This window comes from the organism of the source record quoted next (genome assembly GCF_019968955.1).
Source record: "MAG: Porospora cf. gigantea A chromosome Unknown PgA_NODE_104_length_39462_cov_358.928, whole genome shotgun sequence".
In the NCBI taxonomy this organism is placed as follows: Eukaryota; Apicomplexa; class Conoidasida; order Eugregarinorida; family Porosporidae; genus Porospora; species Porospora cf. gigantea A.
The window spans coordinates 20366-39462 of record NW_027151245.1 but is presented as its reverse complement, the minus strand read 5'-3'; the positions used below and the strand labels follow the sequence as shown (position 1 = coordinate 39462).

The window sequence follows — 19097 nt, the reverse complement described above, 5'->3', positions numbered from 1 at the left end:
TGCGCTGCCGCAGGTCCCCTGTGGACATGCTTTGTATCTCCTCCGGTATCACCAGCCCTTCGATTTCCATCGTAGAAAAAGTAGGTTTAATCTCTCTCTGAAGTGGCCATGACCAGCAAGAACACACTAAAAAAACAATCTCGCATACATGACGGCCTGTGGACCAGAGAGCATTGAGCTTGAGGCGGTGCTCGCTGCGATGCGCAGAGATGAGCATCTGCTAAAGTTGATTCCTCCCTTTGAACCGCCGGCTGCTGATTGGAACTCGTGTGTCGCTGTAAAGGAACTCGACAAGTTGCAATTGCACAAACAAGTTCCGTCAGACCAGAACAGCCCAGTGACTGACAAATTCCCCCGTCCGCAAATCTCGCCAGGACCCCCAATAACTGCCAAGCCGAGAGGCCAGCCAAAACTGCACTCCTTTTACGGTGACTCCGCCAAGGCCAAAGATTCCAAGGTGAAGGACTCCAAGGTGAAGGACCCCAAGGTGAAGGACTCCAAGGTCACAGCACGTCAAGAGGCAGCGTTCAGCACTGCGGCTGCTTCCTTGCAAGCGCGAGCGGCACAGGGCGTCTCCGTTGCTGTAGAAGCACATGCCAGCGTACAAGAGAGTCGCAAACGCACACTCCTTCTGACGGGCGGATCAACCAAGGCAGACGATCTCGGGGACCTTGCTGAGATATGCGACGGTGACACTACGCCTGAGCTCGTGCGACTCGCGCTGAGTATGGTGGCTGGCCCCAAAGACCAGGTCCGTGAGGTCGATATCGCAGGGCTTGCGGATCTGAAGCGGATGATCAAGATAAAAATCATCAATCCGATAAGAAGACCCGACTTACACTGTGGCCTGTTGCGGGCAGCCAAAGGCGTACTGCTCTTCGGGCCCCCTGGGACTGGGAAAACGACTCTGGCAAAATGGATTGCCACAGAAGCTGGGTCGACTTTCTTCAATGTCACTTGCGCGACCCTGATATCCAAATTCCATGGAGAAACCGAGTCAATAGTGAAGGCCCTGTTCCGGGTGGCTGAGAAGCTCGCCCCGGCTATACTGTTCGTTGACGAGATCGATGCCGTGTTAGGAAAAAGGCGTGACAAGGAGGAAGACGCCTCAATCCGTATGAAAAACCAGTTCCTTACTCTGATGGACGGGTTTGATTCGGCCTTGAACACCGTGGTGATCGTAGGAGCAACCAATAGGCCTGACAACCTAGATGAGGCCGCGCTTCGCAGGCTAACCAAACGGGTCCTCGTGCCACTGCCGGACGAGGAGTCGCGTACCGCCCAGTTACGGTATGTCCTTGAAGGCGAGGCTCCGCAGGGGTGTCACCTCTCTGCCGACGACCTGCAGGTGCTAGCCCGAAAGACTGACGGATGGAACTGCTCCGACCTGAAGGCTCTCTGTGTAAAGGCTGGAGAGTTTCCGTATATCGAGGCGCTAGACTCGTATGGAGGAATTGAGCATGTACCATCGCACGACTCCTTCCGAGCTATCCAGTTCGCAGACTTCGTCAGAGCCTTCGAGTTCGTGCGACCATCAGCAAACCAGTTGGGAGTCGACTTTGGTCGGTGGAACAGCGAGTTGGGGTGTCTATAGCCAGTGTTGGTCGGTGGAACAGCGAGTTGGGGTGTCTATAGCCAGTGTTGGACGAAGAACGCAGTTAATGTTAATGCATGACGACAAAGGCTAATGTTCTTGAACGCTTCTCACATCGCACGTAGCCGACAGCAACTGCCAAAAACTGACGACTGCACCCTGAGTCTCCTCATGCTCCGCGCTGGTCATCAGGAGGTTGTGCCAGTGCAGAGACCAGAGCATCAGGTAGGTTACAGTGGCTCGGCCGACTCGGTGGTTGTTGCGGAGTAGTGTGACGCCGCTTTTGAGAAACACGCGAGTGAAGAGGAGCAGCGAGGCCACCACCTGAGTTGAGACCTTTCCGTCCTCAGCGAGGACTTCTGGACTTGGGTACAGTAGCATCACCAGAATGCTCTCCCCTGAGTTGGACTCCACATCCTTCATCAGAACTTCGTGTAGGTAGGGGAGTCTAGTGAGGACAGAGGCCACGAGGTGATACGTCAAACACAAGCAACGTCTGAATGAAAGTGTGGCAAAAGACTCACTTGGATGAGCCGGGAACCATACAGGACTGAACAAGGCGCTGCAGCTTGGGTAGATTCGATTCTACCAGCGACGCTACCTTCTCGGAGTGCGTTGAAGCTATCATGGATTTGAGAATCAGCAGCACGCTGCCCATGGCGTAGGAGGCGCCCATCTCCAGCAATGGGACCACATTCTCCTTCTGGCTCTCCTGTCCCGCGAGCACACCGAAGGTGAGCATCTGATTTACTGCCTTCGAGCAACCTCGACTTGTGACCAAATCAGCCTGCAACCCGTTCCGATCCACAAAGTAGCAAACCAGGGAGGCGCTCAGAATGGCAGGATAGAGGCATGCGGCGAGGGGGCTGGGAAGCGCGCTTATGGGGCACACATACTCGACCTCCTGGTGCGGCTGCGCCAAACAGATGACATCGAGCAGAGTCATAAACAGGTCCTGCCAGAAGGGCAGCGGCAGCAGGTTCTCCCAGACGTCCGGTCTGACGCGGTCAACTAGTGAGGCCAGGTGAGCCAGCAGGTGGTACACCGCTGAGACGGAGTACCAACCACAAGTGTGTGCGAGCTGCGCGGGGTGAAGCCCAGTTTTGCCTGTCTTCCCCATCCTCTTCAAGTCCGACTGGAGGTCTTGAATCAGGTTGCGGCTGAGCTCTACGGCTTGATCCTGTTGGATGTCTACATGCCCCCTCGATATTCTGGGCGGGTTGACCATCGGCAAGCAATCCGCGAGGTACCGACACAGCCTATTGTTCAGCAACTGTAGGCCAAAGAGCGTCACGCAGTAGCTGTTCTGGCACCGCAGCTTCTGAATTAGCATGTGGAGGTTGTCCACCGCCTCGTTACGCGCCTCCTCCGTGGCGGTGGACCCTCCAGAGGAGACCATGGGCAGCAGAAGCGCTCCGGATTTACACATGACGTCCACCGTCACGATACAGGTTTTACATGGGAACCGTGGAGCATCCACGATGTTCAGGTGGTGGTTCTCTATTTGACTCCAGATTGTGGCGAAGGCGACTGACTTCTGGTCCATCCTCGTTCGAATCCTCGAGATCTTGTCTGTGTAGAGTCGCTCCAGCTGGCCGCCAACCTGCCGAGTAACTACGTGGCAGTCCGTAAGGAGCTTGTCGCGCTCCAAACTTCTGTAGAGACTGCTGTGCACCACGCTGGCCTGTTCTTGGAGCTGTCTCAGTCGGGCGTCAAATCCCGCGTCGTCCCTGGTGAGGACTACCCATGGAGGAATTCTCAGGCGGCAGTCCTGGTCGACACCAGAGGCCGTCTCGTCGGCGAGGCGGACGTCAATCATGGCGCTGGCTTCTTCCGTGCACAACTCGACGAGCGATGCGAACACCAGCACCAGCACTGGGAGTTTTTCAGCAGAGAGCAGCTGCCAGTTCGTCTTTCCCATCTCGCTCAACGTTGCAAATCGCTGCGGAAACAGAACATAGACTATATGGACCGCCAAATCCTTCGTCTGAGCCGACGCCAGCAGTAAGGTCACCAGCCGCAACGCCATCAGGGATTTCCAGCAGGTTGATGTAGGGGCGCTGGGCTTGATGTGCATGGCGTTTATGAGCGCCCGTAGAACCTGCAGAGACGGCTGCGTTTCCCACAACTCCTCTTCTTCCTGCACGAATTTCAGCCACGTTAAAGGCACAGAGGTAGTTAGTGCTGGCAGTTGCCTGCCAGCGTCCAGAGGGACGTAGTGATCCGTGCTCCGCATGCCGAGTAAGCACAGCGCGAACGAGGGCCCGGCCATATTCTGGGCCTCCAGTGTAGGGCGGCAGGCTTGCTCCAGCGCCCATACTGCAAAGGTCGGCAGCGGCACTCGCCAGTGGTTGGGCTCGCAGGCCTCGGCTGGGTAGTGATGCGCGCCCAAGCCCGAGGTGGGTTGCAGCGTGAACATCGTGTCCGAGGGGACTAGGTCCAGCAGCAGACACTGGCGGAGTCGTAGGTCCGCCGTGGTGTTTCGGAGAATGAGGCGGCCGACGCAGACGTCAGTGGCGTCCATAAGAATGTCATCCGCGAGAGTCAGGCCCATATCCATCAAGCTGTTGGTGAAATATCCCGTTCGGTTGGATACTGGTAGGCCCATCATGGAGAAGGAAGTCGACTCAGCGCGACCGAGCTTCGCCTCCGCGACTTCCTTGAGGTAGTCGGCCCTCTCCAGCCAAACGATTGATTGTGCGAAGACGTGGTGGGTGAACGGGTCGGTAAGTTGCTCGTACGAAATGGGTAACACAGGCAGACAGTCCTCGATCGCCGCAGTCATTACGTGTTGATAGGCACGCTGCAGATTGCGCAGGTCCTTAGCCATGCGGGGCTTTGCGCAGAGCTCTCCCAGCATATCCGGGTGCCTGCAGGCCACCTGGTATACCATGAACAGAGCCGCCCTCGCGTTTACAAGGTTGTAGGCAGAGCCGTCGCCAAGGTGAGCTAGCGCGGGCGTCCAACTGCAGCTCAACAGCTCCTCCACGTAGGTTCGGCCGCCGGTTCCCTGAAGTAACCGGTCGAGATCGGCCTTGTGCAGCAGTGGGAAGTTAGCCATTTCGAAGAGGTGCACATCCCAGCGAGTAGTGTGCAACGTGGGAGCCAGCGCAGCAAACAGGGCATCTCGCTGGAACATTGTCCGAAGAAGGGCTAAGCAGTTTGAGTGGGTAGTGTGTCGGAAGGAGTCAGCCAGGTTGTGTCTAGATAGCGATACAGGTCGAGATGAGCCGCTTGCAATGGTCAAGCACAGGATCATTTGCAGGACCACGGAATCGGTAGACATCAGTCGTTCCGCGAGGTGCAGCGTTGCACCAGATCGGGCGTCGCGAGCGAAGAAACACTCCCTCGAAGCTTGTGTCATCAGCGACGTCTCATGCGTCTCCGTAGGAAGCGGCCCTTTGAGGATCATCGAAAGGAAGTTCGTAGTCACAGCGCAGAGACGCCAGAATGTTACGTTGGACTGAAACAATGTGAGCGATTACGAAACCAAGGCGCCTACCAGTCTCTTCGGAGCAGAAGCCGAGTCCTCCCCGACGCTGGCGGGCCTCACCAGGGCAGGCAGGTAATTGTGCAGTACCAGTTCTAGCACCGCCTGTTCGAGACTTTTGTCTAGTGTTCCTGCAGGCCGGTTCAAGTTCAGAAACTGTCCCAGGGAGTCCCCGAAGCGCCTCCTGTAGCCCATGAACTTCATAAAAGTCAGCACCACTGACAGCAGCGTGACTGCGAATCGGCCGTCGTCGGGAGGCGCAGTCGCGTGGGAGCCCAGCGACAACGCCACATCCGTTCGTAACGTTGGCATCAGATGGTCAACGAGGTCGCGCAGGATACCGTACATCATGGCAGGAGAATCTACGCGGGAACAGAGTAGTAGCTCCAGGGCTGCTGACTTGATGTTAAGCATGGAGAGCGTGTTGAGGCCGCTGATGCTGCTGGTTGTCGGGAACTTAAGGCAGTTGAAGGAGGTGTCCATTAGGAGACGGTAGTCGATGGCTTTATCGAAAACGGACTCCAGAGGCAATTTCGAGTAAAGCTGGCTGTATGTTCCGGCTGCCACCACGCCGAGTATGGCCTTGTAGCTGTGGGTCAGCCCCTTGTTAAACGACTCCCGTTCCTCCGTGGAGTTGATGTGATGGTGCAGCTCGTGAAGCGCGCCCCCCACCACGGCGCGGAACATATCCGATGTTCGAACCAGGCTGCCAGGCACGTAGAACCACAGGGAGGTGGGCTGATTCGTTAGCGCATTGGCCACGGCAAGACCAGCGCCTTTATCGAAATGGATTCTTGCGAGACAACATCCAGCCAGGTTCATGATTTCGGTGTGGAGCGGATGATGGACTGTGTTGGTGAAGGAACTGTTCTCGGAAATGAGCTTCGTATACAGGTCAGGCAGAGAATGGAGAGAGCTTCGGTCCACCTGGGTGGCGACCTCGGGGAGAACACGGGTCACCCGGCTCATCAGGCGAATAAGAGGGATCAAAAACGAACGAGAGAGATTCGCCTGTGTAACACGATCCCGAGCCACTCACTGCTTGTCCACTCGCGGAGCGACCTTTGCGCTTGGCGATTTGACGTGCCACTTGCCACAAGCCTTGCCACATCACTGGCTTGACAAGGCACCGGAGGATGCTGCTGGTCACAAGCGCTGCAAAAACCTGATCTCTGTAGGAGGTGGTGTAGGCACCCTCCAGCGTCTGAATGCAGGCTGACGTCGTGAGACCAGTCGTGAATGCATGACAAATCGGATCCTCTGAGAAGCAGCCATTAACCACGAAGGCCGCCAGCAGCCCAAGAGGGTTATCCGTAGACCAGAACTCCTGCGAGGGAGACATATCCGTCGTGTGCTCCTTGACCGCCTTCTTAAACCATTCCGTTAACGGGTCCGTGTTCTCTGTCCACCGCCAGCGTGGACTTGTTAACTCGGCCGGAGACGATGTCGACCATCGGGCTGGAGCCGGGTCCAGTGCGCAGAGAACACAGAACACGACGCGGTTCGAGACACGCATCCCTGCCTCACGTCGCGTAGAAATGCTTTCCTCATCCAGAAGCATATTGTCGAAGTCCACAGCGGTCGGCCGATTGCTGTTGGACGTGAGAATCTGCGCGTCGAGCTTCTGGTGATCCACCAAGTGGGGCACCATCCACAGCATCTGCAGCACGGTCTCCGTTTCCAAGGCAAAGAGGGAAACCAGCTGTTGGAGCAGCTCAAAAAGCATGTCGATGAGGTTTCGGCACCTCTGAGCATTGAGCGAGCAGAGTAGATCGCCACTCGGTGCGGCGCTGAAATTAATAGCGTCGGAAATCGTGTTCTTCAGGGCGTCGACCAGGTTGGAAGCGAATCCGCGGCGGAGCAACTCTTTAAAGAACTCAAACTGCACGTAGAGGTCTCCGTCAGGACGCGTAAAACGGTCTGAATCGGAGGCCTGCACCCCCAAAGCAGCGCCGGATGCACCCATGTGCTTTAGCAGGGTGATGAGACACAGTAGTTGCGCTTCCTGCTCTCTGTGGTACCCTGCCACAACCAGCGCGTTGATGTTGCCACTGCGGTGATTGTCGCGGAGCAGCGTTTCGTAGAAGGTTGCGCAGGCTTTCTGGTCCAGGTTAAGAGCCTGCGACACAGTGCTGAGCCCATGCTTCAACGACTCTGGTAGGCTGGCCTCAGTCACCGCGCTCCGAGATCCATCTGCTCGTGCCAGCTGGCCAGCCTTGTCCACTGGCAATCCATAGTGCACCAACGTCATCTGACAATGCTTGGACATATACTCGGGAAGTGGCATGCCGTCCATGTCAGGAGTCATCAGTGGATGGGTGAACCATTCTGTTCGGCACTTTAGCGTCTGAAGGAACTCGCGGTTTGACTCCTCATGGACCTCTCGGTTTCTGAGCAGCAATATTACCTCTTCGAAGAGTTTTTGAAACTGCTCTGATGCCCAGTACTCTCCCATCCAGCGAATTCGGCATTAACGTGCATGGAGGACGCCTTTGAAGACGAGGAGGGCTACTATGAAGACTGCGGACAGGAATACATGGCTGAGACAGGCTCCAGCTCGTGCCACCTCCCCAGCGACGAGCGTTCGGCTCGATTTTCCACCGTCCGACCTTCTGTCACTGCGAAAAGCAGTACGCCGTTGGGGTCCTCCAACGGACCGCTCCCCATTGCGTCCTCCAGGCGACGGGCGCGGCGGATACGTGGTGACGCTCCGAAGTCGGCGAGGGTTCGGGCAGCACTACAAGGCCTGAAATCACTGCTGCCTCCGGGAGACTACAACGCATGCATCATCAGCGAAAGCGAGGCCGAAGACGACGTCATACTGGAGGTTTGCAGCTGCATGCCTGAGTGCACATGCGACCAGGTGGTTTCAAGCGTTCTCCGGCCAGACATGGACCTTGCAAAGAACGCATCACGCTCACGAATCCTCGTCGAATCCCATAATTCGGCTATGAGAGGCGTAACTCAGTGCCCCAAGTGCCACGGTTATCGTACGCAGACTCCACAGCCGAAAATCGCGAGCCAACCCATCCCGCAGATGATGCAACAACAGCCCATGGCTCAACAACCTATGGCCCATCATATGATGGCTCCAGGGCAACCCATGATGGGACAATCGTTTGGGTACCCCATGCAGATGCCCATGCCTTTTGGACAAGCAGCCTTCCAGCCTCAGATCTACGGCATGCCACCGTTCCAGCAGCAACCAATGGCCTTGACCCCCAATTCCCTTAGTTTCCACAACTGTCAACAAGACACCTGTAACGGTCAAGAAGCGTTTTACATGTGAAGTATCGCAAATGCAGTTTACTGATAATGTAGTTAAAAGGACTTAAGGTAACTACACAAACTACAAGTCATCACGACTCGTTCACAGTCACCGCGGACTCGTCAACCGTCAATACCGAGTCGTTCATCCACTCCTCGGTCGTCGAAGTCCTAGATTCCCCAACGGCGACAGAGTCCTCTTCGGACTGCGACCTCTCCCCAATTTCCCCCAGATGATCCCGAACCCACTTGTCAAACTCAGCGCTGCTCTTCGAGTGCCAGACCCTCACTGCGAGCGATTTGCTCGCGCACCACGCAGCAGTTGATCTCCGCCGCACGCGCGTCCACTCCGAACGGAAAGTCGTAGCCATTATAAAATTATCAGAATTTACCCCAATTAATTTGTCGAGTACGTTTCATAATATCCTCGCTGTTCCGCCAAGATCCGGCAGCGGGCAAATTTACTCAGTTATGACGCTGATCAAGGCGAACGTGCCCCACAGTATCCGTTGGTAGGATAAGTCAGGGTTAAAAGTACGATAATCGAGCTGTTCTTATGTATGCCTGGAATATCCTCATCAGCATTATCGCTGTTAACCTAATCTCACTGGTTTTAATTGTTAAAGGTGTATTCGATTTGATCGACCCACGAGACCTGCAGTTCCTGCAGGGGCATGTAGGACAGCTAGCCGCCATTGTAGGCCTGCAGTTCGCAGCTAACGGCCTGTTGGTGCTACCGGTGGACGTATACGCGGGCTTCTCAGGACAGAACATACTTCCAGACCTGTACTGGACCGCATCGTACCTTTGCTGTTTTTTGTACCTTATGCTACTCGCGCCCTACGCACTGCTGTTTGCGGGCGCGGAGTCCTCGCATGGGTCGGCGAAGCCCAATTGGAGGAAGTCTGCGTGGTTCAAAGCCAGCTTCTGGGCGCTGGCAACCTTTGTTATATGCCTGGCTGCAGCAGGACTCCTATTTTTGCTGATAGGTGAATACGTTGAGATGAACGACGTCGGTAATCCTGTACGACATCACCTAAACTTCGGATACTACGCACTCGCTATGACTCTGTGGGTGGGCATGTTCTTCGTCATGGTTTTTGGTCCAGTGGGGCTTGTCTCAATACCGCTACACTGCATATTGCGGTATGTGGATCGTCCGGTCCCCGCAACAGCCCAGGCGGCCGAGGACAACCAGAAGGACCTTTTGGAAGTGGCCACCACGTTGCGGCTCCTGGGTGAAGGACTAAAGGTACGCACAGGACGCGTGCTGGCGCTGCGTGGCTGTCGAGGGCGGTGGAAGCGCTACCGTAACGCTGTCATCGTGGAGAAATACCTGCACGCCACCAGCCTCCTACGACGACATCACATCGCTCTGCAAAAGACCGTTAAGTACAAGGGTATTTACAGTGTGCAAGCCTGGCTGTGGTTAACTCTGGGCATCGTTTGCGCTGTGGTGGCTCTGCTATGGACGATTCAGGTCGGTGAGACCATCCATGCGCGAATCACTGGTGGAATGGCGGCGATAAGGGTGTTCGACCGACTACTGGCCGTGACCTCCTCCGGAGGCGCCTTTATTCTGTTGCTGCTGGTATACGGGCCCTTGTACAGCTTTCTCTTGCTCACGCCGATTTGTGGGTTCTGGAAGTCCTTTTCACGGTTATTGATTGGGCTGCGAGTAGCCCCACTGAGGAAGAACGCTACTCACGCGGATCTGATTGTGGGTTTCACGATGGTCACCGTAGTGTCCGTTGGAGGGATAAATGTAATGCTGCTCAATACTTGTCCTGAATGGTCCGCGGCGGCCTACATAACGGAGGTAATGGGTCGATACTCAACCAACACCGCCTCGAGTGCCCTCATGGGCCGCTACCTACCGCTGTTCTGGATATACTTATCATTGGAGGTGGCCGCCATCCTGTACTTCGTCTGGCGGCCCCGGGATGCCTACCAGTTCCCCTTGGACACTCCAGCAGACCTGGCTGCCATTCGTGAGTTGGCCCAGTCATGGCTGAGAGAGGACGTGGCCCTAGACCGTCTGGCCCGTCTGAAGGAGCATAACACTCTTCGAGAGCTCGGCGAACGCATACAGAAGAAGGAGCACGATCTGCACCATCAGGGCAAGAACGCAGTAAACGCCGGTGCTCAGGCCGCCTTAAACCCTCGTTTGTCATAATTGTCATATCAACTGAAGAAGGATTTACTGATCTCCACTTGTTGCTCCACCTCCGCGGCAGCCCCTTGGCCCTCAAATGCCGAGGTATCCACCACGTCTACCACAGCTGGCGCACTCGAGAACATGTAGGCGGCGCCGCCCGCGAGCAGGGCAACCCCTGCTCCGGCGGCCGCGATGCCTCCAACCACGGCTATGGTTTTGTTACCTCCTCCGCTGCCTCCTCCTCCGCCGTCTCCTCCTCCTCCGCCGCCTCCTCCGCCGCCTCCTCCTGAGGGGACGGGAGGTGGCACAACAGTAGTCTTGTCGCAGTCAGACACGCAGGTGCTGTCGTACTGCTCCTTAATGCAGCGGATAAGGCTGCAGGCGTCCTTCCTGCAATCCGGTCCAAGGTTGGGCAATGCAGTTTTACAGAGGACTGAACAAGGAGCCGAATCCTTTCCGCCTCCCGAGATCCTTTGTGTGCACTCATCGATGATGGGTGAAAGATCCACAGTGGTGCTCGTCGTCGGCGGACGCGGTGTGGGGGGCGTTGGTGGTGGCGTCGTAGGCGAGGGTTTGTCATCACATATGGACTGTACCAGGCTTGCCTTCATTATCCTGGACAGATCTGCCCCCGATACGTCAGCGGACGTCAAAACTACAGGCACGCCGTATAGAGACCAATTGTCCAAGGTCAACTTCCACTCTGATTTCACACCTTCAGGTCCCGCCATCAAGACTACAGTCCTCACAGAATTTCGGTACAGCATCTCCCTAGCATCGTCAGCTGGAAGAACTGATTTTCAAGTGAGCTACTCCTTTGCCTACCAGTACAGTAATTGGTCGTTGCCGGATCCTGATTCTTGGAGATGTCGCACTTCTCGAATGTGGGAGATGATACGTTGGGGGTGGATCCAGGCGTTCTGTACTGAGCGTCTGTTGCCAAAGCGATGAACCGCACCACCGTACGTCCTTTCTCGTCCACATTTCCGCCTGTGTACCAGCCCATCTGCTCATCTTTCAGCGCGTAGATATAGCTGTCGAGCGAAGTTGCTGGCTGCCCAAAGGAGGGCTTGGACACCGATTGTCTGATGAGTTCACCTAACTCCGACTTGCGGTAGTCCACCAGGGACTGCAGGCGCTTGTAGGGAACGTTGTTCTGAGGCGAAACGTACTTGTCCTCGAAGTAAACGAGTCCGACCTTCACGCTGTCAAACATAAGGGTAGCATCCTTAACGAAGGCTTCCACCTGCGTCCCCGTCTCTATTTTTGAGTCCCTGTAGCTGAACGTGTTGTCCTGGGTGTGACATGCACTCAACACTCACAAATGAGTACACGAACTCTAGAGCCAGGTTCGACACTCCTCCGTCGGGACAGACCTGTTGATGGGACGCCAGTATCTTACGATGCCGGAAGCGCTGTCTCCGGGCTGTTGTTGGCGACGAGGCGAGTCCTCCCACGAGTCGCAGAATTGTGGTCCGTACTGAATGTGTCGAGAAGTAGACGGATCTTCTAATAGGGACGTGTCCCCATAAAAGTAGTAGCAGCACTCTTCTTTATGATCGTAAGCCCAGAGCCAGCCATCGTCGCTGAGTGACTGGTTGGACCATACATGGTCTGCGAACTGGTCAGGGAGAACCTCTGGAAGCCCCTTCTCGAAGGGGTAGCGCAGCGCTGCGTACGCCAACCACGCGGGTCCACGACCAAGGACATTCGACGTAGTTTTCAACTGCATGAACGTCTGGCATGCCTCGCCCCCTCGATCATGCAGATTAAGAGCCTTCCACTTCTCAGGACCGTCCACGCCCGTGAATTGACTTTGGACATCACCGGCGAACTGACGAGACACGACAGCCTGCATGGCTTTCTGGCTCAAACAGGAGTTGTGAGTGACTCCGGACCCCCAATGCCTCGCCGGAATGGCGTTGCTCCGCACGACATCCACTGGGAGCGTGCGTTTGAAGCAATCTGCCTGGGAGGCTGCATCAACGCACCTCACGTCGGTGCACCCCGTGAGGTGGCAGTACAGATTGTCTGTACCTTGGCTGAAGGAGCCGAGCTTTTCACACCAGGCATACGATGAAGCCGCTAAGATTGAGACTATCCACGTAGTCATAATCAACTCAGTTATATAAAGATATTATTATACGATCTCATCAGCATCTCACTTTTTCGTTGTGGACACAGAGGTCAATCTACCTCAATTCCTTCTATTTGTCGCTCTCGCTTTGCGCAAGCCTCCAGAATCCGGTTGACAAACTGCATCCTGCCGGCAGAGACTTCGATTGCGTCTACAGCAGAGGTGATCGCTGCGTCGTCCTTCACACCGGGTAAGAGTTCGAGGTTCTTGACATGGCGAGCAGTCACGTCAATCAAGTGCTGTATTTTACTGTGGGTGCGCTCAGTTTCTGCGAGGTGGCGTCGACTCCACTCCTGTTTAAGACTTGCCAGCGAGGCAGCGTCCAACGAGGGAATCTGATCAGCGACTTCCATGATCTCCAGCATTTCGGCAGGGTCCACGAGTGTCTCTCCATTGCCGCCTTCAGCCAACAGTTTCAGCCCCCACCCTAAGTCTAGGAGGTGTTTGGCTCTGGATACGTCGTGCAGAAGGGTCTTGGACGAGTTGGATACAGTCTGAAAGTGAGCTTCGGCGTCCTTTGGGGCTTCAGCCCTGTCTGGGTGTAAAAGTGCCAAAAGATTCTTCCTTTTGGATAGAATTAAGTCGCGGTTGATGTTCCAACTCACAGGTAGGTCCATAACGTAGAACGCGTCTATAGGCAGCTTACTCTGCTTCAGAGGGGAGTAGACCTGGCTAGGTGATGGGCTCGCACACGCGCGACAGAACAGGCTGAAAGCTTCGTGGTGAGTCCCGCACTTGGAGCAAGCCCAGTGGGTAGACCGCTGGGTAGTTGGTGTGGTCGTCCCTCACCATTACCCTCGTGGCACTCGGGACCCAGGGAAGCAGTCCAGCAGGAGCGACATGCAAAGAAGTCATAACAAAATGCCGATAAGCCAGATCCGAAAGCAGCTTTCGAGTTAAACCTAGTTTTGGACGCACACCGACCGCAAGCTAAATCATCAACACTCGCTAGCCTCTGCAAGTCAAATCAATCTTGCCTCTGCACGTCAAAACTTTCAGTCTACCAGGCCTCGATGTTGTACCGACCCTTGATAATCAATTCCGTGATCTTCGCCTCCGCTACCTCGTGGGAAACTCCCTCTCTAGTGGCGATGACGCTGCACGCAGCTTTCCTTATGTCAATCGGCACCTGCTTCGCGGAGCCACAAATGTAGAAGTAGCCTTCTTGGTCTACGAACCTCTTGTAAAACAGATCCGGGTCCTTGGAAATTTCATGCTGAACGTAATGCTTCTCTTCTTGGTCTCGAGAAAAGGCGCATCTCAGCTCGGTGATCACTCCCGCCTTCACCATAGCCTGCATCTCGTCTCCGTAGAGCCAGTCCTTGGCTTGGTAGCGACATCCGAAGTACACTACTAGGGGGCCGACATCTCGTCCATTCTGCTTGCACCAGGCCCTATGCTGGATAAAAGCTCTGAACGGCGCTATGCCCGTTCCCATGCCGGCAACTAGCATCGGCATCGTGTCGCTGGGCGGCAAGTTGAATGCCGTTGCCTTGATTTGGCCACACACAACGTGGGACTCATCTTTGCGAGCAGCAAGCCGCCGGATGAAGCCTGTCGCACCTCCAGTTCTCAACTGTCCCTGCGGGTTGTGCCAGTCAACGATGCCCACGCAAAGATGCAAGCTCTTTTCCCCAACGTACTTCTGAGAAGAAGCAATCGAGTAGTATCGGCACTTCATCAGAGGAATCAGGTCAATCATCTCGGCCAACGAGGGCTTCACCGACTTGAAAATGCGGAGCACGTCGCAGAACGTCATCGTCTCTTCCAGATAGTCCTTGATGCGTTTCTTCCCCTCTGGCGTCGTCAACAAGGACTTCGCGTCTGACTTCTCAACAGCGTCCTTGCAGTGCTTCCACAGGGCCTCGTAGAAACCGCGGTTCGGCTTGCCCTCGATGTCAAGGCACTCCTCAAACAGCTGACGGACAGTTATGGGCTGTTTGAACAGGCTGAGGTGCTTAACGCTCGAATCGCCGCCGGCAGGCGACACCTTCACCGTCACGTTAGGATTGAAGCCGAAGTAGGCGCAAAATCGGTCCACCGACTCCACAGAGTTGCGTGGCCAGACAGCAAGTGAGTCGCCCAGGCTATATTGCATGCTGGTACCCGACAAGTCGAATTCCAGATGTCGTACCTCCACGTCGTAGTCATGCGGGGTGATGCGCTCGTTCTTGACCAACTGGACGTGTGTAGTTCCAAGATGGAGAACAGGCGAATACTCGACGGCAGGGACTTCTTCGACTTTGTAGACAGGAGGATCGGGGTCCTCGGTGACATTCTGCTCCTCGGGAGCCTTGATTGCAAGCAGGTACTCAGGCCACCAGTCCCCGAATGCGGAGTCGTACTTCTCGTCGTCCATGTCGTCGCCTAGCCCAATCGACAGGGCCTCCTGGGCACCCAGCTCAAGGAATTTCGCGTGGAACTTCTTGGCCGCAGTGTTGTAGAATACGTACGAGCTGTCACCCAGCCCAAAAGTGGCTACGGTTACGCTCTTGAAAGGTTTTTCATCTGGGTGGGCCTTGCAAAGGGAAGCCCAGAGGTCGTGAGCGTTGCTTGGGAACTCGCCTTGGCCAGCGGTGGAGCATACGATAACAACCGTGTTCATTTCCTTCAGGTCGTCAGCATCAACCTCCTCCATGGACCGCACCTTGCACCCTAGCCCGCGCGTCCTGAGTGCTTTTCCAATTCGTCCGGCTAGCTCTTCCGCGTTGCCCGTCTCCGACCCGTATAGCACATCAACAGCTGATTCATCCTTCCCGATTTGATTGGCCAGTGTTAAGTGGCCGTCGTCGCCGAACTCAGCTCGGAATTTGAGCTTGTTAAAGCGATCGACAGCCCACCGACGAAGCTGCGTAAGCGCCTTCGCGGCCAATTCCGGGTTCATGCGCTTCAGAGAGGCGAATCGGTTCTCTCTGTCGATCATGTCCTCGATGTTGGCCTTCAGCTTTTTGGAGTCCATCTGCAAAGGGGGCTCATCCACTTCAGCCAGCGCGGGGTTGTACCGATAAAGAGGCCAATAGCCGCTATCAACGGCTAGCTTCGAGTGCAGGATTTGTAGATGGAAGGGTTTGATGTACTGGTGCTCGATGCATGGACTGTATGCCAGAATCATCGCAGGTCCATCGTATCTGTCCGCTTCCACGAAGGCTCGCACTGTCTGAGCCATGTTCGCCGATGACGCGCAGGAAGCCACGTAGATGTCGCCGTACTCCATCATGAGCATGCCGATGTCCTTTTTGTTTCGGGTTCTACCGCCAGAGGCGAACTTATGCACCGCGCCCGCCACCGTAGCCTTCGAAACCTGTCCCCCCGTGTTGGAGTAGACCTCGGTGTCAAGGATGAGGACCTTGATATTGACGCCCTGTGCCAAGACGTGGTCCAGACCGCCGAAGTCGATGTCAAAGGCCCAACCATCTCCACCCACCATCCAGATGCTGATCTTGGGTAGCTGATCAGCATTGGCGCAGAGATCGCCGAGCGCTGGGTGCTTGTCTTTGACTTCCAGCAGCATCGGCTGCGACAGTTCGTAGACCCGTTGGCAAATGTTCTCGTCCTTCCAGTTGCTGCTCCACTCCTCGAGAAGCTTAATCAGTTCGGGAGGACACAACGCAGCGATTTCAGCAGTCCTCACCACCTGCTCCACCAGCTTCTTGACATGCAGTCGGCGCTCAGTCATAGAAATCACCATCCCGTACCCGTACTCTGCGTTGTCTTCGAAGAGGGAATTGCCCCATGCAGGACCGAAGCCCTTCGCATTGACTGTGTAGGGGACTGCTGGATAGCTGGCACCCCAGATGGAGGAGCACCCCGTAGCGTTCGCGATGAGGAGGCGCTCGCCGAAAAGCTGCGTAAGCAGCTTTACGTAGGGCGTCTCGCCACAGCCCTCGCAAGCGCCGGAGAACTCCAGCAGCGGCTTGTAAAACTGAGAGCCTTTCAAGGTGCTACGCGCAGCCCCAGGCACCATTTCTCCTCTGTCAGGCAAGTTAATGGCGAAGTTCCAGTGGATAGTCTCCTGATCGCGCACTTCGTTAAGCGGAGTCATCGTAAGAGCGTCGTCTGGGCACGCTATGGAGCAAAGTTGGCAGCCTGTGCAATCCAAAGGCGCCACCTGAATCCGATATTTGAACGCAGCTAACTCAGGCACCCCCTTCGACTTCTTGTAGACGAACTCTGATGGAGCGCTGTCGGCCTCGTCGTCGTTCAGCAGGAAAGGTCTGATTGCCGCATGCGGACATACGAACGCGCAGTAGTTACACTGAGTGCACTTGTCCATGTCGACGATCGGAACTTCCAGCGCGATACCCTTCTTCTCGTAGGTCGTGGTGCCCAAGGGCAACCGACCCCCTTCGTAATGCGTGAAGCTGCTCACTGGGATGTCGGCGTCCATACGGTTCACCTTCTTCAACACCGTTTCCGCGAAGTGACCAGAGGTGCCTGTAGCATGTACGGTCTCGTCAGTGTCAGTGGTAGACGCCCCATCAGCGTTCAGCCAGGCTGTCTTGTCATACTCGATGTGTATCAGGTTCTCCAGAGCGGCATCAACCGCTTTGTAGTTGGCCTCGACGACGTGCTGTCCCTTCTTGCCGTAACTGCTCTGGATGGCGCCCTTGAATAGGGCCAGGGCCCGGTCAAAAGGAATCACGTGGGAGAGCTTCCAGAAACACGTCATAAGAATGTTGTTTACCCGGCGTCCCATATTAGTCTCCTTAGCCACGCGGTAGGCGTTGATAATGTAGACACTGGCGTTCTTCGCAGCTATCTGGCGCTTCACGTGCGTGGGTAGCTTCTCCTCCAGTTCCTCAGGACTCCAGACGCAGTTCAGCACGAAGGTGCTGTTCTCGTTGAGGTTCTTCGTGACGTCGAAGTTGTAGATGTACTGGTCTCTGTGCACCGCTACAAAATCCGCGGCCTCCAGCAAGTACTGGCTGTAGATGGGTTTGGGGCCGAAGCGCAGATGTGAGACGGTTAGGCCACCGGCCTTGTCGGCGGAGTAGTGAAAGAACCCCTGTACCTCCATCGAGGTGGACTTCCCAATGATCTTGATTACGTTCTTGTTGGCGGAGACCGTGCCATCAGAACCCATACCCCAAAACATGCACTGGCGAGTACCAGCAGGCACGCACATCAGCGTGGGACCTAGCGGAATGCTGAGATTGGTGACATCGTCGTTGATGCCCACGGTGAAGCGTGAGAGTGAGTCATGTCTCTCTAGGTTGCCGTACACCGCAGCAGCCATTGTGGGTGTGAACTCGCGTGACCCCAACCCGTACCGACCACCAATTACCTTGATCGGCAATGGGCTCAGCTGCTGCACGGTGGCACAGACATCAAGGAACAGAGGCTCTCCCAGACTTCCGGACTCCTTCGTCTTGTCCAGCACAGCCACGCGTCTGGCCGTCTTAGGCAACGCGGCCATGAAACGTTCCATATCCCAAGGCCTGAAAAGCCGCACGAATATCACGCCACGCTTGGCCCCATATGTCGGGTCAGCCTCCAGATACTCTCTGATGACTGGCCCGCCATTGCCCATGGTAACCACCACGGACTCCGCTGCTGGGTCGCCGAAAAAGTCGAACGTCTGATACCGACGGCCTGCTTTAGCCGCGAAGTCGTCCATCACATCTTGGACGATTTGGGCAGCAGCAAAGTAGTAGGGATTAGCCGTCTCGAGGTTCTGGAAGTACACTTCTGGGCCTTGGGAGGCACCTTTGAGGTAGGGGTGGCAGGGATTCAGCCCACGTTGACGGAAATCATGGACGGCGTCCATTGGCAGGAAGGATCTGATGAACTCCGAATCGAACATCAGAACTTTTTGAATCTCGTGGCTTATACGAAAGCCATCGTAGAAGTGAAGAAAAGGGATTGACGCCTTTAGCGTGGCGCAGTGCGCGATTAGTGAAAGATCGACCACTTCCTGAACAGTGCAACCGGTGAGCATGGCGAACCCAGTGGCTCTGGCAGCCATCACATCTGAGTGGTCACCAAAAATCGACAGGGCCTGCCCGGCAACTGCCCTAGCGGAGACGTGAAACACGCATGGGAGCAACTCGCCGGAGATCTTGTACATGGGCGGTATCATGAGGAGGAGGCCCTGGCTGGCCGTGAAAGTCGTCACCACCGAACCAACAGAAAGGCCGCCATGAACCGCCCCCGCCGCGCCGCCTTCCGACTGCAGCTGCCGCACAGATGGGACGTTGCCGAAGACATTTGGCTCGTTAGCTGCGCTGAGACTCTCGTAGTACTCGCTGGCAGCGCTAGACGGAGTAATGGGATAGATAAACGCGCCATCAGTGCATCGGTATGCGATGGTGGCTGCAGCTATGCTGCCATCTATAATATCCTGCGTGGTGGCAACACGGGTACTCTCACCTCGTATTGACCTTGTGGAATCTTTGCAGATTCGCTCATGGTCGATTGGCAAATTATGGAATTTCCCCTATACTAATGATGA

At 55.6% G+C, this 19097-nt stretch overlaps 8 protein-coding genes across 16 annotated transcripts; 3 read left to right on the top strand and 5 right to left on the bottom strand.

Annotated features, from left to right (window-relative positions):
- Positions 1 to 148: 148 nt before the first annotated feature.
- KVP18_002165 (uncharacterized protein) lies at positions 149 to 1594 on the top strand (the record flags this gene model as incomplete). The annotated part of the gene is made up of 1 exon (XM_067952857.1): positions 149 to 1594. The coding sequence occupies one exon, from the start codon at positions 149 to 151 to the stop codon at positions 1592 to 1594; it is 1446 nt and encodes a 481-aa protein (XP_067814010.1).
- Positions 1595 to 1684: 90 nt separating this feature from the next.
- KVP18_002163 (uncharacterized protein) lies at positions 1685 to 7539 on the bottom strand (the record flags this gene model as incomplete). 4 transcript variants are annotated; one of them, XM_067952853.1, is made up of 4 exons in its annotated part: positions 1685 to 2090; positions 2119 to 5057; positions 5097 to 6095; positions 6124 to 7539. In XM_067952853.1, 4 exons carry the CDS (start codon positions 7537 to 7539, stop codon positions 1685 to 1687), a joined length of 5760 nt encoding a protein of 1919 aa, XP_067814006.1. The 4 variants fall into 4 exon arrangements, with proteins under 4 accessions (XP_067814006.1, XP_067814005.1, XP_067814007.1 ...); XM_067952854.1 differs by lacking the exons at positions 1685 to 2090; positions 6124 to 7539 and having other exon boundaries at positions 2115 to 5057; positions 5097 to 5906; XM_067952852.1 differs by lacking the exons at positions 2119 to 5057; positions 5097 to 6095; positions 6124 to 7539 and having other exon boundaries at positions 1685 to 2017.
- Positions 7540 to 7563: 24 nt separating this feature from the next.
- On the top strand, positions 7564 to 8373 carry KVP18_002167 (uncharacterized protein; the record flags this gene model as incomplete). Its single annotated transcript, XM_067952859.1, has 1 exon — positions 7564 to 8373. The coding sequence occupies one exon, from the start codon at positions 7564 to 7566 to the stop codon at positions 8371 to 8373; it is 810 nt and encodes a 269-aa protein (XP_067814012.1).
- Positions 8374 to 8443: 70 nt separating this feature from the next.
- On the bottom strand, positions 8444 to 8722 carry KVP18_002178 (uncharacterized protein; the record flags this gene model as incomplete). Its single annotated transcript, XM_067952877.1, has 1 exon — positions 8444 to 8722. The coding sequence occupies one exon, from the start codon at positions 8720 to 8722 to the stop codon at positions 8444 to 8446; it is 279 nt and encodes a 92-aa protein (XP_067814030.1).
- A 185-nt stretch (positions 8723 to 8907) lies between these two features.
- KVP18_002176 (uncharacterized protein) lies at positions 8908 to 10527 on the top strand (the record flags this gene model as incomplete). The annotated part of the gene is made up of 1 exon (XM_067952875.1): positions 8908 to 10527. One exon carries the CDS (start codon positions 8908 to 8910, stop codon positions 10525 to 10527), a length of 1620 nt encoding a protein of 539 aa, XP_067814028.1.
- An 8-nt stretch (positions 10528 to 10535) lies between these two features.
- Positions 10536 to 12622, bottom strand: KVP18_002168 (uncharacterized protein; the record flags this gene model as incomplete). Of its 4 annotated transcripts, XM_067952861.1 has the most annotated exons (4): positions 10536 to 11302; positions 11335 to 11803; positions 11832 to 11885; positions 11912 to 12622. In XM_067952861.1, 4 exons carry the CDS (start codon positions 12620 to 12622, stop codon positions 10536 to 10538), a joined length of 2001 nt encoding a protein of 666 aa, XP_067814014.1. The 4 variants fall into 4 exon arrangements, with proteins under 4 accessions (XP_067814014.1, XP_067814016.1, XP_067814013.1 ...); XM_067952863.1 differs by lacking the exons at positions 11335 to 11803; positions 11832 to 11885; positions 11912 to 12622 and having other exon boundaries at positions 10536 to 11240; XM_067952860.1 differs by lacking the exons at positions 11832 to 11885; positions 11912 to 12622 and having other exon boundaries at positions 11255 to 11725.
- Positions 12623 to 12696: 74 nt separating this feature from the next.
- Positions 12697 to 13501, bottom strand: KVP18_002164 (uncharacterized protein; the record flags this gene model as incomplete). Of its 2 annotated transcripts, XM_067952855.1 has the most annotated exons (2): positions 12697 to 13407; positions 13436 to 13501. In XM_067952855.1, the coding sequence occupies 2 exons, from the start codon at positions 13499 to 13501 to the stop codon at positions 12697 to 12699; spliced, it is 777 nt and encodes a 258-aa protein (XP_067814008.1). The 2 variants fall into 2 exon arrangements, with proteins under 2 accessions (XP_067814008.1, XP_067814009.1); XM_067952856.1 differs by lacking the exon at positions 13436 to 13501 and having other exon boundaries at positions 12697 to 13263.
- A 145-nt stretch (positions 13502 to 13646) lies between these two features.
- Positions 13647 to 19054, bottom strand: KVP18_002182 (uncharacterized protein; the record flags this gene model as incomplete). Of its 2 annotated transcripts, XM_067952882.1 has the most annotated exons (2): positions 13647 to 18986; positions 19016 to 19054. In XM_067952882.1, 2 exons carry the CDS (start codon positions 19052 to 19054, stop codon positions 13647 to 13649), a joined length of 5379 nt encoding a protein of 1792 aa, XP_067814035.1. The 2 variants fall into 2 exon arrangements, with proteins under 2 accessions (XP_067814035.1, XP_067814036.1); XM_067952883.1 differs by lacking the exon at positions 19016 to 19054 and having other exon boundaries at positions 13647 to 18713.
- Between the last annotated feature and the right edge of the window lie 43 nt (positions 19055 to 19097).